Source organism: Ochotona curzoniae, unplaced genomic scaffold (genome assembly GCF_017591425.1).
Source record: "Ochotona curzoniae isolate NIBS_2020 unplaced genomic scaffold, NIBS_Ocur_1.0 contig_430, whole genome shotgun sequence".
Lineage (NCBI taxonomy): Eukaryota > Metazoa > Chordata > Mammalia > Lagomorpha > Ochotonidae > Ochotona > Ochotona curzoniae.
Window position 1 is genome coordinate 19,286,974 of NW_024466219.1, and position 19,616 is coordinate 19,306,589.

At 41.4% G+C, this 19,616-nt stretch overlaps 1 protein-coding gene across 1 annotated transcript in view; it reads left to right on the top strand.

The window, feature by feature from the left end:
- Window positions 1-19,616, top strand: part of HHAT (hedgehog acyltransferase) — a 257,631-nt gene that overhangs the window by 120,776 nt on the left and 117,239 nt on the right. The window contains exon 9 of the mRNA XM_040985615.1: window positions 19,283-19,318. Within this exon, the coding sequence (XP_040841549.1) occupies window positions 19,283-19,318 (36 nt within the window). The remainder of the gene's footprint in view (window positions 1-19,282; window positions 19,319-19,616) is intronic.

Sequence of the window (19,616 nt, forward strand, 5' to 3'; positions counted from 1 at the left end):
GATAAAGAGACCTGTGAAATCAGGGAAGTGTCCTGGCTGTTGATGCAGTGCAAGAAAAGCGTGGCAGAGAATTTCAGCTGCTGGCAGTCTCTACCAGAAGGGAGGATCACAAATTGTTGTGCATGGAGGTGTGCTTTCTGCTCATTTCCTTGGCCATCCCAAGCATAGAAATGCTCACCCTTAAGTGAGAGCCCATCTAGACATGAAAACTCAAGTTCAAAAATGAAACCTGAGAGTTTTCATGTCCAACTCAGCAGTGGTCTTCTCATCAAATCTAACACCCTAGGAACCTTCCAAGTTTACATTCCCTGACTCTCAAAGGCAAAACACCTTTAGTGAAACTATTAGTCAAAACTGATGTTCTCACAAAGGCCAGGACACAGGGACTGCTGAGCTGCTGGTGACTTTTTGCCAGAACTTTACATTGAGGTTGGTATTATTTAACCTGGTTTTCATCTTTTAATTTTGTCAAGGATAAACTCAGTCATAGGAAGAGATGATGAGGGCTTCCACCCAGCAAGAGAAACAGTCCGAAGCAGAGGTTTTTGACTTCTGATTAGGAAAAACACTGAAAACATGAAGTTGAGAAGATTTTTCCCCACCAGGAAACAAAAATGAAACATTGCAAAGAACATAGGAAAAAATAGTTCTTTATACTGGAATTGGAAAAAGCCCATCTTGGTTTAAGTGTCCTCGATACATAACCATTTCTCACCCACTGCCCAAAGATACCATTCTTATGAGGTCTGCCCTTACTCCTCTCAGTCTGTTTCTTTACTGCAGCCAGATGGGAATTTCCTAGAGAACAAACCGGTACAGAATCATCTTCTGCTTCAAAGGCTGCTAGCTCATTTTGGATGAACTGCTACCTTGCTTGTGCGTACAAACAGTGCAGAGAGGTGACGGGGGAGACAGGAAGCATTCCTGCTGGGAGCTTTGGAGCCTTGTTTCGTAGTTCAGAGCTTTGCCCCACCAGGTACCAGCTGAATACCTTCAGGCAGGTTATTTCTCTCTGGGGCGGGGTGTCCAGTTTTTTCATCTGTAACATGTGGGTTATAAATACAAGCATTCCAGTGTAGCTGAGAGGACTGAGTTGTAATACACAGCAAGGACCCTATAAACTATTACTACGATCACACATTCTGGTCAATTTACCCCTGTCCCTGTGCTTTTGTTCTCAGTTGTGCTGTCCCCCACTCACCATTGGGTGATATTTCCTCTTGTCTCTTAGTTCTTGGAAGCTGCTGCTTCTTCTGGAATGTCATACTACACACATACCCATGCGTGCGTGTGCACACACATTCACTCACTTGGCATCCTCTGCCTTCATCCGCTGTACCTCTGGACAGTGTTTTCCTCAGAAACGGGCTTCATCCCAGGGGATATCACACAGCCCTCCTTTCAGGTTCCCATAGCTCAGTCATGTATCACACAGTTCAATAGCAGTCTATTTGCTTGAAAAGTTTTTTCCAGTTAAGATTCTTACTCCCTTGACCCTCATGAACGAAGGGCAATATCTTAGTCATTTTTATAGATCTGCTACTTGTCTGCTGTGTGGTTATGAATGGTGGATGCATGTGTGATAATCTGAGAGATGTTACCAGAGTGTGTTTAATGTAGTTGGAATGGTTAGGGGTCTGGAAACTTACTCAGCTGAGAAATCACTTGTTAAAATGAGGCATGGGTATAAGAGTGTTAAGAGCTATCTTTGAATACAGAAATAGTTGAAATGTAGAAGGGTATGTTTACTTTGTATTGTTTGAGATGGGGATTAAAGGCCAGTTTCAGCTTAAAATAAGATGTCATTTTTTATTAAAGATGAACTCTCTGCTGCTTTATTGCAGCAAAACACTGTAGAGGAAGAGGAGGCCAAGTGATTGCTGATTCCATTCCATGCCATCATTTCTGTCTGTATTTTAGGGGATGGACATATTCCAATGTTTTATCAGGTTTTTTGGATGTAATGTTTGAGGTCACTGGACTGACTCTTACTACTTTCTCCTTCCTAATTTATAGAATTTTTTAAAAGCCTCATTTTTCTACAAGTACCTTACAGCTCACAGAATATCAGTGATTGAAGGGATCGTCAAGTATCTTGATCCTAGTTGAGCCAGCTCTCTGAAACACAGGTTTTCTTTACATTGCTTTTGGAGTTCTAACCTTGCAATTTCTTTTAGAAATCCACATAGTGGTATTCAGAGAGTATGGATATATATTGGTGTTGTATTAGAGTTCCTCAGGGAACCAATAGGACGTATGTGCTCTCATCTGTTTCCTTCTCTCTCTCTCTGTCTCTCCCCGTGCATGCGCACATTTGCATCTGTATTTGTGTATTCATTTTAAGGAAGTGGTCAGCCCGAAATCTGCAGGGCAGACAGACCTGAGAACAATGTGAGAGCTGATATTGCGATGTTGAGTCCAAAGGCTGTTTTGAGACTGTATTATTTCCTCCTTGAAGTCCTTTGGTCCTTGCTCCCCACTAGTTAGCTGAGTCCTACCCACATTATGGAGGGTGATTTGCTTCACTCATAGTCTACTGACTTAATATTAACCCACAATTTGAAAGTACTTTCAGTGCTTTAGCTAGACTGATATTTACCTAAACAACTAGTATTATATCCTAACCAACTCCTCACTGCCTGTAGTACCCCTTCTGATTTGGTTCTCTTTGTGCTGTTAGTCCCACAGACCCCTTGTGATAGGGTACTCTCCCAGGATATGAATGCCAGGAGGTGATATTCATCCTGTAGACTGATTACCACAGCTTCTGTGTGTTTCTGAATACTGTCATGGGCGACTGGGGACTGAGTCAGCAGATGGAAGATCTAATCTCTGTTGTTTCCTGTCTGCTTTTAAATAAATAAAACTATTTTTTAAAATAGCTGTGTTGTCGAAACTCCTTTTACTCTTGGTTAGTTACCAGTGAGTCCTCAGGTCATGAATATGAACAGCAATGATTTTTTTTTTACAGTACAGTAGGAGTCTTAAGGGGGCTGTATGAGACTATTTTTGTGCCTAAACATGCAGAGCATGCACTACCGTGTCCTCTCACAGTCCTCCTGTCTGGTGCTCTATACGCCTGCCTCTTTTTTTCTCTCTGGTCATTTGCCAAATACATCTGTGAATGGTGGCTTCTCATCCAATCTGTGTTTTTTTGCACAGTACATGGACTTGTGAAAGCAATTATACTTTCTCCTTTTCTTCCACATGACGTTTGTTGGAGTGTGGTCTGGGTAATGAGCTTGGGGAAATCCTGCAACTAATTTTTTAATTTTGTCAATATTACACATGATATAGTTTTGTTGTATTAAAGCATCCTCTATAATAGGTATAATTTTTTAATATATTTTTTCCTATCCTGTTATGAAAAGCAAATCTGTTTTAGTTTTCCTAGTTGATTTTGTCTTGTTTTTACTAATATTTAGGAAACTGAAAAAAAAATCTTTGAAGTGCTAATAGACCCTAAGCATGCTGGAAGTCACTTGTTAAACAGTTAAGCACAATATGAAGTAAAAACATATGGCTACTGGTTTTAAACTTAAAGCTGTTTCATAAGAGAGTAGTTCTTGCTAACCAATTAATTGGAAAGGAATAGTTAAAACCCTCCTGGTTTGGTGTTGACTCTTTGTGCCTCTGCATGTTCCTCAGAGGGGAATCTTCAAAAAGTTTATGGAAAGTGTGTATTATGACAAAACTAGGTAGGCATTTTGCAAGTTCTCGCACCAAAATAAGCTTGTCTTTTAATTCCATTTTGATCAGAAACTCCTTGAAGTCACTTCATACCGTGTGTTAGCCCTGCAGCCATGGATCTTTTTGGCTTGACTGGATCTTGGCACCAACACAGGGCTTTTCTCCATCTGCCAGTCTCAGTGGAGGACTGGGGAGGGCTTGTTCTTTGAGGCAGCCTCCTGGGCTCTTGAGCCCTCCTCCTACTCAGGTGCTCCCAGAGTGCTGGGCTTGCTGTGATTGTTTTATTCATGCACAAACTGGCTCCCTCAGCTCTCAGCTCCTGCGAGCCAGAACAGTCTGTCCTAGCACCTGCCAGGACTGTGATAGGACTCCAGACACATATGCTGAAAGGGAGATGAGGTTAAGTTCTTGGTGGATTTACATTCAAAAGAACAAGGCTGTGATGTGGTGTTTGTATGATACTTTCCCCAGTGCTCCTGTTAAATTTAGTAGATTTTCTTTGAAATACATACATAAATGTTGCAGTTTTCATGGTTCAATAAATTATGATGTAATTATTTTGTAAAGAAAGATTACTCGTTTTTTTTTTTGAAGCTGCTTTCATTTTGGGATACATTCATGAGAGAGGGACTTAATAACACGGATGTGGGGCTCTGATAGGCTGGAACCTGCCGAGCTAGAGAACTTTAAAGGTGTTTTCGCATGAAACACCATAGATTTCGCTGATGGGTAACATCAGGATTTGGCTGCATGGAGTGGCTAGTGATTGCAGGTGCTCTAGGATGGCCTGACGCTGTCATCATCAGTATGAAAAATAATAGCCGGCATCCATGTAGTGGTTCATGAAAGGCCAAGAGCATTTTTATGCTCAGAATTCATCCCTGGCTGCCTCTGCCCTGATCAGCCTCACGCAGTATCCTGTCTAATCCCGGCTTGCTTGTTAACGTAGTCCTGCAGAACTTGATCCTCGTGCACCCAGGCTTGTCCTTCTGGTCTCGGTCCCCACTCTCTTTCTGTATACACTGTATTGTGATGTGAGTATTCATACACCTTGGAAAATTATTTATCCTTAATTATTTTGCCTTCTAGATTTCAGTAGAGAATTTGAGAGAAACGTATGGGAAGAAAAATAGTCAATATTCATTTACGTCTGTTCAGCAATCTAGGCAAATTAATATTGGACAGGCATCTTTATTAAGGCTGCAGTATGTACAGTTCCATAGATCTTAAGATTTCCCTAGATCCATCTCCTGAACCCCTCACTGAGTTCCCCTATATTATTACTATAGTGTAGTTCTTCACAAACAGTTATATGTCCACCTTTGTGGACATGGACAATGGCAGAGAGTCCAGCATCTTATTGTCAAGATATAATAAACAGTTTCATTGGGAGCTTATCTTTAGTCTGGAGGTAGAAATGTGTACTGCATTGTATCCTTACATCTGGATATGATAGTCTCTATTTCATAGTTAATGTATATCCCCTTAAATGAAAAGGCACAAAACAAAATCAACAAAAGGAAGAAAAAAAATTAACACTATGAAGTTAAATAATATGCTACTGATTGATTAATGTGTCACTGAAGGAATGAAAAAGAAAACCTTCTTGAAGAAAATGATGCTATTGTATGATCTATGAGTCAGTGAAGAATTTAATCAAAGTGTTTTGAAGGGATGAAACAAAATCAAAATCCATGAGATATAGTTTCCGCTGGCCTTTGTTGGTAAGATATGTCTCTTGTAGGCAACACATAGATGGGTTTTGGTTTTTTAATCCAGCCAACTAATCTATGATGTTTGATTGATGAGTTTAAGCCATTTACATCCAGGGTGAATAAAAATGGGTGGCAATTTGGTTCTGTCACTTTAGGAATGGGTTGTTCATTGATTTAGTCCTCTGTTATTTCACTGGAATGTTCTTCACATTTACCTTTGGTTTTGGTGGGTGCTATTCCTCTTCTCTGTCTAGAGAACATCTTGAAGTATCATTTGTAGGGCAGGTTTGGAAGAGGTATGTTCTTTTCACTTTCTTTACTGTGGAAGAATTTTATTTCATTTTCAAAGACAAAGGAAAGTTTTGCTGGGTACGTTATCTTAGGCTGACAATTTTTTTCTTTTATACTCTGGGATATGTTGTCCCATTCTCTTCTTGCCAGTAGAGTTTCCTGTGAGTGGTCTTCTGTGAGTTTAATTGGCATTCCTTTATATGTCAGTTGATTTTTTTCATGTACATATTTAAGGATCTTTTCCTTATGTTTGGTTGAAGAGAGCTTGATGATCATGTGTCTTGGTGAATATTACTTTTGGTCAAGCCTGTTGGGAGTTCTGTGCCCTCTGGTTGTTGTTTCCCAATTTCTCTAGATTAGATTAGGGGAAATTTTCCCTTATTATTTCATTGAATCCACCTTTAATCCCAGTTTCTCTTTCTGCATCTTCTGCGACTCCCATGACTCTTATATTTTGCCTTTTTAATAGTGTCTTTCAATTCTTGAATATATTTTTTGGCCTGATCCAGCTATGCTTCCAGCTTTTTGTTTGTTTCTCCCTGGTGACAGAAAATATCTTCCAATTCTGAGATTCTTGTCTCTTCTTGCTTCATTGTATTTTGGAAACCCTCGATTGTACTTTTAGTTTGCTCCACTGTATTCTTCATTTCTGATGTATCAGCTTTCATTTGATTCATTTCCAGTGTGACATGTTCCTTGAATTCCTTGAATGTCTGCTTTATGTGCTTCTCATTGTTAATCAGAAGTTTTATAACAAGTGTTTTGAATTCTGTATCCCCCATTTTCTCTGTCTTCCTCAGTGAACTCTGAGGTTGGCAAAGGGTTTTATGTCTTTTACAGGGGAGTCTTCAGTAATATTCATTGTGTCTCTGTCTCTTCTTTTGCTCTTGGTCATTGTACTTCTGGTTAGCAGAATCTTCTCCTTGGGGCAGGTTTCTAAGCTGTGTCACCCACAGGTCTATAGTTCAATTTTACTTATTGCAGTTGGTACATGGCTCTTTGTTTGCAGTCAGTTGTGCCACTTCTTCCAGCAAGTTCCAGGTTGGGTTCTTATGTTAGATTTCCACCATGGTCTCTGTAGTCGAGCTCCTGGTTCACCACTCTCCTGCTCTTGTGATGCTGTGCTGAGGCTGTACCATTGTCTGTACAACCTTTCTCCCATTTCCAGTTGGAATAGGTCCCAGGATTAGGGAGACACCAGGTGTTCTAGGTTGATGGTGGTGCTGATCTTGCTGGAACTTGTTGGCCATTAGGTCTGAGGGCCACAAGGACTTATTTTGACCCATACAATGCCATTGTTGGTATTCATTTCCTGTGGGATCAGTGCAATGCATGGAACTCGGCATGTTCTCACCAAGCTCAGCACCTGAGCAGGTCACTGTTGTCCCTGCAATCTAAAATTCTTTGCCACACTGCTGGCCAATCATGTCTGAGGGCTACCCGGACCTGTCTTGGGTGGAACCTGTAGGATGCCATGTTGTTGCAATTCACTAAGCCCAAAATAAGTTTATTCCCAGCTTAGCACATGCTTAGTTCTTTCCCTCCTAAAATAAAATGTCTGTCGGGGGCAGACTGGGCTGTGAAATTTACTTTGGACCTGCTGCTCTGCCTCTGCTCCTGGTCAAATCAAACAGACCAAACAGACCAGCAGCATGGGCAGTGCTTTGTCTGGGTTCACCTCCTGAGCTCCTGGTAAACATCCCTTCCCACCTGATTCCTGGTGGAGTTCTGGCTGCTGGTGCAATTTGGATTGCCACTAGCCTAAATGCTACTGGGGTATCCGTCACTGCAACACCATGCTGTTGTGTCAGCTGCTGTCCTGTGTCTGTTACTCTCTAGGTACCCCTCTGCCATTGTTCTGTCTTGTCTTGTTTCCTAGAATGTGCCCTCTGCTTCACTCTGGCTAGTATTTCTCCATCCACTTAAATGTCATTACCCTATTCGGCCATCTTTATTCTCCCAAGGCTGCTGTGTATATTTCTTATGAAGATAGGCTGTGATGGGAATGGATACAAATTGGTAAAAATGAATTATATTGACTTTATTTTTTTAAAAGTCTGTTAATATCATTTTCAGATGCAGTGACTACTGTTCTTTGAATCCTAGCTATGCTAAAGAGTGTTTGATTTTGGTATAAAGTTGAGGGAGCACTTGTGTACCACATCCTGGTTAAACACAGTTTTCATTCTGTTTTTTCAAACCTGTTGGCCTTGGGTTCCTGACAGCAGCAGGGCTGAAGGCGTTTGCAAGAGGTAAAGGTAGGTGGAAGGGAACGTGCCAAGGAATTTTTCAAGTCATAATGAATAGATTCGTCCAACACGAATGAGTAATAACTGTAATGTGCTCACACGTGATAGGCTGCAGGCAGGAATGGGTTTTTAATGAGATGAGTGCTTGTCGATAAATATGTGCAGAGAAGACATTATTCAGCTTTTAAGAGAATGTTAATAACAGCTTTAACATTTGCTCTGTGCTAGATTCTTCTGACCTGGTGGCATTTTTTTTTTTTGTATGTACATGTGTGCAAATATTGTCCTGTTTAAATACCCAACTCCCAGAAGCCAACCAGCTGAGGCCTGGCTTCATTTCTTTTGGTCCCTGAAGCTTTGGATATCTTGTGTCCTTTTTCAGCGTATCTGAGATCCCTGGCTCTGTATGGTTTTTCTGATGGTAAGAAGAAGGTGAAAGTCACATATCCTTGGTTCTCTGTGTGGAGTACTCAGGAGTTTGATTGTGAAGGGCAACAGGGCAGGAAGGTGAGCAGGACCCTTCAGGGATGCAGATTTCTGCTCCTTTTGCTTGTTGCTCTGGGTGATGTTGCTGGTAGGGAAAGAGAGAACATCTATCCTCATCTCTCTGAAATACTTCAGATTGCAATGTAAGTGGGTTTCCTTGGGGTATATGCCAGTTGTCTTCCAGAGGGTAATCCCTATGTGCTATGGAATTGACATACTGTTCAGGAAGTCTCCCCCACACCCTGAAAGCTGTCCAATTTCTGTTCATCCTTCAAAACGTAGCTAGAGTAGCACCTCATCTGGGGAGTGTTTTCTCCATGCCTCTCCTGCCCTGCCCCTACACTGCTGTAATGGAAATACTCCTGTCACAGTCCCCACAGTATCCCATGCACATCTTTTATTTGGCAGTTACCATTTTGTTCTGTATTCATCATGCCACTTAAATCTATTCTGTTAGATCGAGTCCTAGAGGACTACACCCTGCTGCCTTCAGTTTTATTTTACCAACAATTTGTACAATGCCTGGCACGTAGTAGCCACTAAATAAGTGAATTTCTTTCCCACTTCATTCTGGTTCATGGATTCATCTTACCTGACACTCATGTCTTTGTCATTACCCTTTATCCCTCTGGCACTTCTACCCTCCTTTCATCTATTGCTTTGGAATTTGATCAGGAAACCAGAGGCTCCTGTAAAGACCTTGAGTGATGGGGATTAAAAAGAAGGAACTAGATGCACATGTGATCTGACAGAGCTCAGACAGAGGATTATGGAGGCTGATCTTGGTGACCCACTGCACCCAGTAGAGACTGCCACCAGCCCATGTCCATGGGTGAGTTCCCGGTTAGTTCTTACAAGAGTGTCTATCATTGGATAGCATAATCAGAAACTGAAGAGAAAGGAAGCTGAGATGTGTTCATTTATAGCCCTTTACTCCTGAATACAGGTGGTGCTGAGAAAACTCCACGAAAGATTTTTGGCATGTCTAGGTTCCTTCTTGCATCATCTGACACCTCTCACAAGCTGCCTAGATACCACAGTTTTCATTAAATAAGTCCCTTCCTACCCCTTTAGCTGTTGTTATTTCATAAATACAAGGGAACCATCCCTCATCCATAGGCCTGCCTCAGCAGTTACCATCCCTGTTGCTGTATATCTGATTCCCAAAACCATTCTATCTCAGTAATAGTAGCAAACAATAATAGCAAACTGTCTGGGTCTAGACATAATAAACATAATTCTTTGGAAGCCAGTCTCATTTAATTTATAGTATGTAAGTCATTTAAAAATCCCTGAATATTTTAGTGAGGAAATCTGAGAACAAGTTGAAATTGGATCACTTAATGACTATGAAATTATAAGCAGATAATTTGCCCTTCATTAATTAATTGCACATATTTATTGAGATCATAATAAGTGCTACAGGTGTCATGTGCTAGTTAAAAGAATATGGAATATGAGCCCTCTGCATGTAGTAGCTGTTAAAAGTATACATTATGCAAGTCTCCTTTCCTTACAATTTGTCAAGAAATGTTTTGAGCAATGCTTTTTAAATTTAAAGCCCCATTAAAACATTGTTTTTTTTTTAATGGACTTGTGAGTTTGCATTTATAACTGCCTCTTTAACAGAATTTTATAACCTTATCAACAAAGTGATGACATGATTTTATCAAGGTGCAGCATCCAGGATGAATCAGCCTCAGTGATTTTTGTTTGCTTCCAGGTTACCTTCACAACAGAAATGTAATCCTAGGAAAAGAAACCATGGGCTTAGCCTGCCTGCCTTGTCCATTCTCCTAGGAAAAACAGGGGTGAGGATGAATTGCTCCACTAGAGTTGGACGCAGTGGGTGAGGTGTGAGTGTCCAAAGTAAGCCAGGCCACCTCTCAAAGCAAGGAAGTGAGCAAAGAACAAATGCCTGTCACATACTCACATTTCTTACCCAAGTTTCTCCCAATGGATGGCTTTGCCTGGAATTCTTTTGAAAATCTTCCCCCACTGCTACAGAATATTCTGTATTTATCACTGGGTAAAATGATCCCAAATAATCAGAAAACCATCATGTGCCTCATTTTTCCTTAGCTGTTCCCTTCAGTTCCATCCACATCCACATCCAGTGCTTCTGCTTCTTTGTCTTCCCCTCACTCTGACACTGGCTCTGGCCTGACTTCCTTTTCCACTGCTCAGACTTGCCAAGTTCCTCCCTATTGTGGAAAACATAAACAGTAGACACATTTCTATAAGAGCAGAGACAATGTAGACATGGTACCTACCTTACCTGAGAGCACAGAAATGAGCTAAAATGAACCAGAGACTTCAGTGTGAGAAAGAAATGATAAAACTTGTAGAAGAAAACTGGGAGAAAAACCTTGAAAGCTCCTGGGTTAGACAAACATGTTACAGCTACAATAACAAAAGTGTGAGCTGTGCTAGAGAAAAAAAAATGATCCTGATTTTTCAAAATCCAAAACTTTTGCACTTCTCATGACATATTTAAGAAAATGGAAAGACAAGCCACAGATTGAGAAAATATTTACAAAGCATACATCTGATCAAGTTCTTGTTTCAGAATATTCATGAGGATAGGCAGTTACTTTTCTTGTGAACTGTTGAATCCTAAACGTCTGTCATAGCACAGCATCTGATGTCTCAGTAGCTTAAAATGGTTCTCAGTAGCTTTGCTGGATAAATGAATGTAACATTAATGCTTGAAGAAGAATCTGTTAGGAATTTAAGGTCTAAGGAGGAAGAATAACTTCAAGCCTTTGTTAAATGTTTAAAGCACTTGTGCCTGCTACATTTGTTCTTTTTTTCTGTTGTATCACAATTTCCATGCCACAGTTAAGGATGATGAGACATAAGGGGATGAGTTTTTTGCTCTAGGTGAAATCCCAGTAAATGATGACACCAACATTGCAACCTCGAATTCCAGTTCCATATCCAGGACAGTCCTGTTGTTACTATGGTGAGGGGAAGTTCCTCACTCCTGAGCTACTGATGCCTGGTACCAGCACCTTCTTGCCTTTTCATCCTCCAAAATTCAAGATATCCAACGGCATAGTTTTAGAGAGAAGGAAAGACAGAAATCTTGCGTCTTCTCACTCATTCCCCAAATGATTGCAATGACCAGAGCTAGGTCAGTCCAAAGCCAGGAGCCAGGAGCTTCTTCCATGTCTCCCACACGGGTGCAGGGGCCCAATGATTTGGACCGTCCTCTGCTACCTTCCCAGATCGTAAGCAGGGAATTGTATTGGAAGTGGAGCAGCCAGAACTAGGGCTCGAATAGGATGTGGCACTGCAGGCTGAGGCTTAGCTTACTACACCTTGGTGATAGCCTCTGTAGTTACTGTTTTTCAAGATTTTCTCCCATATGATCCAATGGCAGACACGCCATCTACAAGTTGCTCTTCTTTATTGTTTTTAACATTATATGCTAAAGGTTAACCTTGCACACACTCATACACACAGAAGAGATCATCTCACTACTATTATTTTTAGTGGCTTTAAGGTTTTCTGCCATGTGGGACTTTTTCAGTAGTTCCCATTTTTATTTGGGTTCTATTCTTTTGTTACTGAAACCACCACCACCTACTTTTGGGATTACTCTAATACCTTGCATTAAGGTCCAGGAACCAGACCATACAACTTTCAAATTTGTCTATTTACCTGGTTAATGGTGTTTTTTGAATTTTTTTTTAGTGGGGGAACTTTATGAATATTCAGTGAATTTTGTTTTTATTTTTAAAAATTGTATTGAGAGGGCCTTGCATGGTAGCCTAGTGGCTAAATCATCACTTTGTATGTACCGGTATCTCAAATGGGTGCTGGTTCATATCCCAACTGCTTGACTTCCCATCCAGCTTCCTGCTTGTGGCCTGGGAAAGCAGTTGAGGATGGCTCAAAGCCTTGGGACCCAGCATCAGTGTGGGAGCCTGGAAGAAGCTCTTGGCTCCTGGCTTTGGATTGGCTTGGCTCTGGCCATTATGGTCACTTGGGGAGTGAACTAATGGATGGATGATCTTTCTCTCTCTCTTTCCTCTTCTCTATATATCTAACCTTCCAATAAAAATAAAGTCTTTTTTAAAAATCTGCTGGGAGAAGATCAGATTAACTGACATGAAGAGAACTTTTGTCTGCTGGTTAGCTCTCCAAATGCCTCCAAAACTGGGGCCAGGCCAGAGTGAAGTCAAGAGCTAGGAATTCAATCCAGATCTCATATGAGTGTCTGGGAGCAGAGTGCTGGAGTTACCACCTGCTGTCTTCCAGGGCACATATTAGCAGAAAGCTGGTGTCAGGAACTAGACCTGTGATTCAAACCCAGTCTCTTCAGTCTGGGATGTGAGAGTCCCAACTACAGTTTAAATTCTTGGACACACAGCAACCTCAACTTGTATTCTGAGTGAAATTTTCTTCCTCCCATAAAGAAGTTCATCCTTTTTTTGAAAAATGATCCAATACTTGAATGTTTTATGTTTAAATATCTGATTCTGTTAGAATTTAGCATGGCATAGAGTGTGAGAGCGCAATCCTTATACTTTCAAACTTGGATGTTCAGGTCCATTTCTGCCTCATTGCTGTGAAATGCTGCCTTTGTGCTAAGTTTATGCAATCAGTTCTCTTTGTAGATTTTTCCCATTCTGTTTCATTTGATCTTTCCATTCATGCATCAGCATGGTACATGCCTTAACGATGTGCTCTCCATAATGTGTTCTAGTACCCAACAGGTGTGTTTTCCTTCATTGCGCTTTGCTCTTGGGATCCTCCTGGATACTTTCGCATATTTCTTCTACCAAGTGATTTTAGTAAACCCACCAAAAATATAGAGAAAGAAAAATATTCTAGCAGTTTTACTGGGGTTATATTTAATTTGTTAACTAACTTGAGGAAACTGGTATTTATTTCCATGTTATTAAGTCTATCTGAATACACTTTATATTGTTCTGTTTGTTCCAAGATTATCTTGTGTCTTTTGGTATGTGCAATAGTTTCTCATAGAGATTTAAACATTTTTGCTGTGTTTATATCTAGATATTTCTGTTTTGCCTGTTGATGTTAATTTATATGTTGATATTTAACATGTGTCATTTAAGTTCCTTTTAGTTGGTTTTCCAGCATTCTTTTCCATGTTCCCTATGTATAACAACATCAGAGTGTGACTCGTTCCTTTCCCATCCTTTTGTTTCTAATGATTTATTTAGTTTGTTGGTTAACACCTGTGTGATAGTAGGGACGGCGTCCTTGTAGTTTAGTTGGAAAATTTTAATTTCTTCTTAAATATGATACTGGTTTGGGGTCTGAAGTACTATGCTGCATTTTTCATGCTATGAGTTAATCCATTTGCTACTAACGTTTTTTGTGTCATTTTCTTAGTGTAGGTTTTATGACTGTAATGATCACATGATTGTTCTCTTTGTCTTGTTATTATGATTATGAACTGTATTGAGGTACCTAATATCAAACCACCCTTGCACTTCTGGGCAAAGCTCGTTATAAAAAACTATTTAGCTATATACTAAAAAGAGCTGGAAGGCAGACTGGTTCCCAAATGCTTGATCATTTTTCAATAAAAGCCAGGATTACAACCAGACAGGCCCATAGACAGAGAACCCACCTGGATTACTGTATTGAGGCCTCTTAAAGCAGCAGGCATGTCAGGTAGAGTTGTGTCTGCACATGAGTTCTACCCTACAGAACTAAGAAAAGGCTCTACGTTCTTGGGATTTTCTGGCTCGTAGAGACTGCTTGGGTTCAGGTGATGGCTTCACTCCTGCATGGACCCCAGACTGGACACTTGGCTTTTCTTTTTTTTTCCTTTACAAAGTGGGAACACCAGGGGGACTCCATGGCTTTGTCAGAACTGTGTGTGCAGTGTGGAAAGGGCATAGCGTGGCACATGGTGATCCCAGGTATGAGTTGGCTGTCTATTAACACCCTCTTTTTCCCGAGTCTGGTGTGTGCTGTGCCCTGCCTGCCTTGTGAACAGCTGCCATCCTTTCCTCTCTGCCAGGAAATGTTGCTTTGTAGGACCATATCATCCAAGGCAGTCGAGGACAGGAGTCAGTGCCAGCTTGTCTGGTTCTTCCACTATCCTGTGGTCTCTGTGAAGGCTCTTTTCTTGGTGCTGATTTTAGAAGCCTAATGTCTGGCTCAGCCCTTGACTTACAGTTATTAGTTCTTACATAGCCGGATGCTACATGTTGAGACTCTTATGCATGGGCTGATTACTCAGAATTGTCAAAGCGAACTATTTTTAAAGTCCCCTAATGTGTTTTGCCATGAACATCTGACGACATGTTGTAAGAATGGGTAATTTCCTGCCATTAGTCAAATAAGGAAGACGATACTGCCTTTCAGGAATTCTTATATTTTGTAATATGAATGTAGTTTTGAATATGTTTAACTTAAAAGTATTCAGTAGCTGAGGTGCTAAAGCTTAGAGTCCAGTAGCTAGGCTGCATGGCACAGAAGGAGGAGAAAGAAAAGGATTTTAGCTACCTCAACTGTAGGACAGGACCATCAACAATGACTTTAAACTACACCGTTGTCCAGAGGCTGTGGCTGGGTCTAGTGACAATGATAGTGTTGGTATGAATTGAGTGGATTTTATGTTTAAACACTTGTAGCAGTAAAGACACAAAGAGACAAGTATTGTACGCTTCTACTTCTATGAAGTGTTGAATTTAAAACAAAGATTTATTTTATTTTTATTGGAAAGTCAGAATCACAGAGAGAAGAGAGACAGAAGAATATCTTCCATCCATTGATTCACTCCCCAAGAGGCTGCAACAACCAGAGCTAAGCTAATCCAAAGCCAGGAGCCAGGAGCCTCCTCCGGGTCTTCATGCGGGTGCAGGGTCCCAAGGCTTTGGGCGTCCTTGACTGATTTCCCAGGCCACAAGCAGGGAGCTGGATGGGAAATGGGACTGCTGGGATATGAACCAGCACCCATATGGGACCCCGGTGTGTACAAGACTAGGACTTTAGCTGCTAGGCTACCATGCTGGGCCCGAAGTGTTGAGAATTTTTGTTAGGAAATGGGATGTTGCCTGCAAGGATCAAGGGAGGAGCCAGGGGAATTCAGTGTTAAGGCATATGAAGCTTCAATTTGGGAAGGGAAAAAGTTCTAGAGATGGACAGTGGTAATGGCTGCACAGCGAGGAGGACAGGTTTAATACCACTGATCTGTACATTAACAATGATTAAGATGGCTTGTTGTATTCATATTTTGTTGCAAAGATTAATTAAAAAACATAGACATGAGTTCAGACACTCCCAACAGTTGATGATTTTCCCAGCCAAACCATTGTACCCTTTTGTTCTCTGAGAGTGGGTCACCCAGCATTCGGAAGATGAGGTCTCGGTGAAGCTTTTAGCTTGCTTGGTTTGAAGTTGAAAGAGACAAGGTATTCATGGCTGGCTGTCAGGGCCTTCTTTCCTTCCCTAGTTTGTAGCCCCAAGTTTTCTGTTGACAGATCTCAACTGGACCGTGAAACCATGACTGAGTCCATTCACAGCTCTCCTCTCCCCGCCGCCATGTCCCCGTCCTCTTTCCCCGGGCCTGCACTTACCTGTAATGCACTGTCTTGCTCTGCCTTGTTTCTGATCATTGCTCAGTATGCCTCTGAATAATAATTTTATTCTGTAAATTAAGGCTTGATATCCCCTACACTCCTCAAGAATGAAATTCAAACAAATAAAAAGTACACCTCTATTGAACTTGCTAATGCTTGCTATTGATAAGCCAATTCCTTACCATGCCCACCCTTTAAAATCTGGTCCCTGCTCCCCTTTTTTGGCAACAATTTCAACTTACTTATCATATGTAGTCCTGTTTTTCCTTCTCCTTATACAACACTCGTCTTTCCTCCGGTCTGTTCCCCAGATATCCTGTCTGGAACTTTGTTCTTCTAGTGCATGCGTAACTGGCCCATGCTGTTTATACAGATCTCAACCCCAGGGTCACGTTCCACTCTGTCCTTCCGTGTGCTTGCTTTCTCTACTATACTATCTACTCAGGTGCTCAGGCTCTTCCAATACAGTGCGAATGCTGGGATAGCTGGGTGGGCGGAGGCTTGTTCTGCACCCCAGGTCACACAGAAAGCACTGACCAAATATTGACTGAGCAGGTGAATGTCAGCACTGGTGACACAATGTAGCAGAGATGTAAGACATTTGTTTCTTTGAGGAAGCTTTGGTTCGTTCTCCCTGTCATATTTTCTGATGCTAATAGAGCCTCTTGAGTCCACCCCATTTCTGAGCGATTGCCAAGCCTTCCTGCCGCCCGCACTGTGGAAGATGCTGCCGATTCTGAGCAGCCCTAGGCTTGCTCTGGCCCCATTTCCCCTCACAGCGCATGTATGAGAAGAAGCCATTGGAAACAGCCCATGGCATTCTCCCTTACTTCAGTGCTGTTAGACTCAACCTTTTAAAGCCCTGTATCAGGAAAACGGTGTGCAGAGCATGCACTGGCAGATGACGCGGAGCAGAGTGGGCCCTCCCTCTGCTACAGCCTGTCTCACCTGCTCTCACAGGGCAACTCCTTGGATTCCATTCTCTCCTGCCTGTGTCCCCAGCCCTGTCCCTCCCGTACTGACCTCCCTGTTGCTTGAGCCCAGCACAGGTGCTTGCTTCCTGGGCTGCTTTGTGAAGCATCTCTTGTACTTTTTTCTCCCTATTCTTTGAGATTACATACTTTCAATTTACATTATGGTAGCAGGTTTAATGCTACACTAAATAAAGAGTTCAACAAATAAAAAAGTATAAAGGACTTAGTTCAGCAATAATGTAAGCAAGGGCTATAAGCAATAACCAAATGAAAAGATGCCTATTTTGTTTATAGAAGGAAATTTTGAAACAGTCACAAATCATTGAAACTAGTAATTTCTTTCTTACTCATTGGTTTGACAGAGATGGAAAATTAGGTCTGATAAAACACTATATTTGTAGGAAAACCTTTATACATGCAAGCATTTATTCATTTTTCATATTTAAATTGTTTCAAGTTTAGCTTGCATATATAAGTAGAACATTTTGTATCTGTCTGTCTGTGTCCAACTTATTTCACTCTGCATAAGGGCTTCCAGTTGCAGATATTTTGATGCAAACAATATAATTTCCTTTTCTATAGCTGAGTAGTTACAGTCCATTCTATGTAAAATGCATATCATTTGTATTATATTGCAGTCTGCTGATGCACACCTTTTAAGCCCATGCTCTGCCTACAGGGAACAGTGCTTTCATAAACATAGTGGTGTCAGTATCACTTTGATAAAATATGTTCATGTCTCTTAGTAGCAGAATTGTTGGATTCCAGTTAAGACACGGGCAAAAGGCCTCACCAGACAGTTTTAAAAGGAATAAATACAAATGGCTAAAAAAATGCATGAAAGATACCCAACATCACTAGACATCAGGGAAATGTAAATCAACACAATGAGATACCATTGTGACTGCTATCCAAGACAGAAAGTAGCAAATGCTGGTGAGGACATATGGAAAGGGGAACTCACATATATTGTTGGTGGTAATATAAATTAATGCAGACACTGTGGAAGCCAGTATATAGAGCTCTTGTTCTTTTTATGGGACTTCTCCCAGGGGGTCACGTAATGTGAAGGGGCAGAGTTAGCTGTGGCTCCATTCTGGCTGGTTGCGCCAACCCAGAAGACCAGTGTGGGTAGGGCCCAGGAGCCACCCTGCAGATGTCAGGAATCACAGTGATGCTGAGTGGGTAGCAGCACACTCTGGGCCACCTTGGCTTTTCTCTCACAGGTGTTGGTGGTTGCTGAGGGAAACAGACAAGTTCATTAAGGAAACCCAGGCGGTGCCATTCAGAGAGACTGCACCAGTTTGGTGGCATCAGGGGAAGGCTGTGATTTTAAAGGGGCTTGCTGGATGTCTACAATGTGTTCTGAGCATGTAGCAGGGGCCTTGGCTCTTCTCAGACCCAGGGAGGGGTTAGGGCTGTTCTCACACAGCCCTAACAGGTGGGGCTGGGAAGACCAGAGCCGACTCCCTCCTCACCTCTGTGGCTAGTGTGCCTCACTTTTGAGACAATGAACACTTGAACTAGCCAGTGTTGCAAAAGAACTCACCCCCTTAGAAGGTGGAAGGGTCTGGAAATCCATTTGCACAGTTTGCATTTCTGGAGAGGACTTAACTTTCCTGAGACATGTCTGCTATCAAGCAGGAGTGGTTCAGACTAGGGGTGGCCTCAAGGGCTTGAGTGGTGGCCCTTCTCCAGGATTTCTGATACACCTTGTCTAGCACAGGGCCTGAGAACTGGCTTTTCCAGCAAGTTCTCCAGTGTTGCTGCTGCTCCAGGGGCCACTTATTTGCCATGCGCTAAGACTAGACATTATAGCCCATCCTGTAAACCAACTATAAATTAAAAGTATTCAGAAAAAAATATTGGGCTTGTGCTGAAGTATCATGGACTTCCTCCCACCCCCATTGTTCCCTATACAATGTAATGTAACAACTGGTATTTACATAGCATTTACATTGCATGGTGAGGACCTATGGAAAGGGGAACTCACATATACTGTTGGTGGGAATATAAGTTAGTGCAGACATTGTGGAAACCAGTATGCAGAGCTCTTGTTCTTTTTATGGGACTTCTCCCAGTGGGAGAACGGTAATCTACAGATCATTTAAAGTATATTGGAAGATGTATGTGGTTATGTGCAAATGCACCATTTTATACAAAAGACTTGATTATTCAGAGATTTGATATATATAGCGGTCTTGGGACCAATCCCCTGTGGATACTCAGACAGTTGTGTATTGTCAAGTTCATCAATGCTATGAACATCTTTTATTGACATGTTTGTTTATATCTCTTTTGAACAGGTATTTTGATGTTGGACTACATAATTTCTTAATCAGGTATGCCAATACTTTTTAACCTTACATGTCATTGGATAGCATATCTGCTATGGAAGACTGAAGTGGAAAATAAATCTTTTTAAAATGTCTTGATAAATAATGGTAATTGTATACTTGTCACAAAAATGCCATGAACACTGTGTTTTGTACTTCGTACAAAAGCATGCATGATCAAACATTGAAGGAATCCAAGCTTAAAGTAGTGATAAGCTCAGTTCCCAGCACCGCACTGCCAACTTGTATTCAGATGTTCAGCAACTTACAACCCCAGTTTTCTCTCCAGTCAACTTAATCTTTA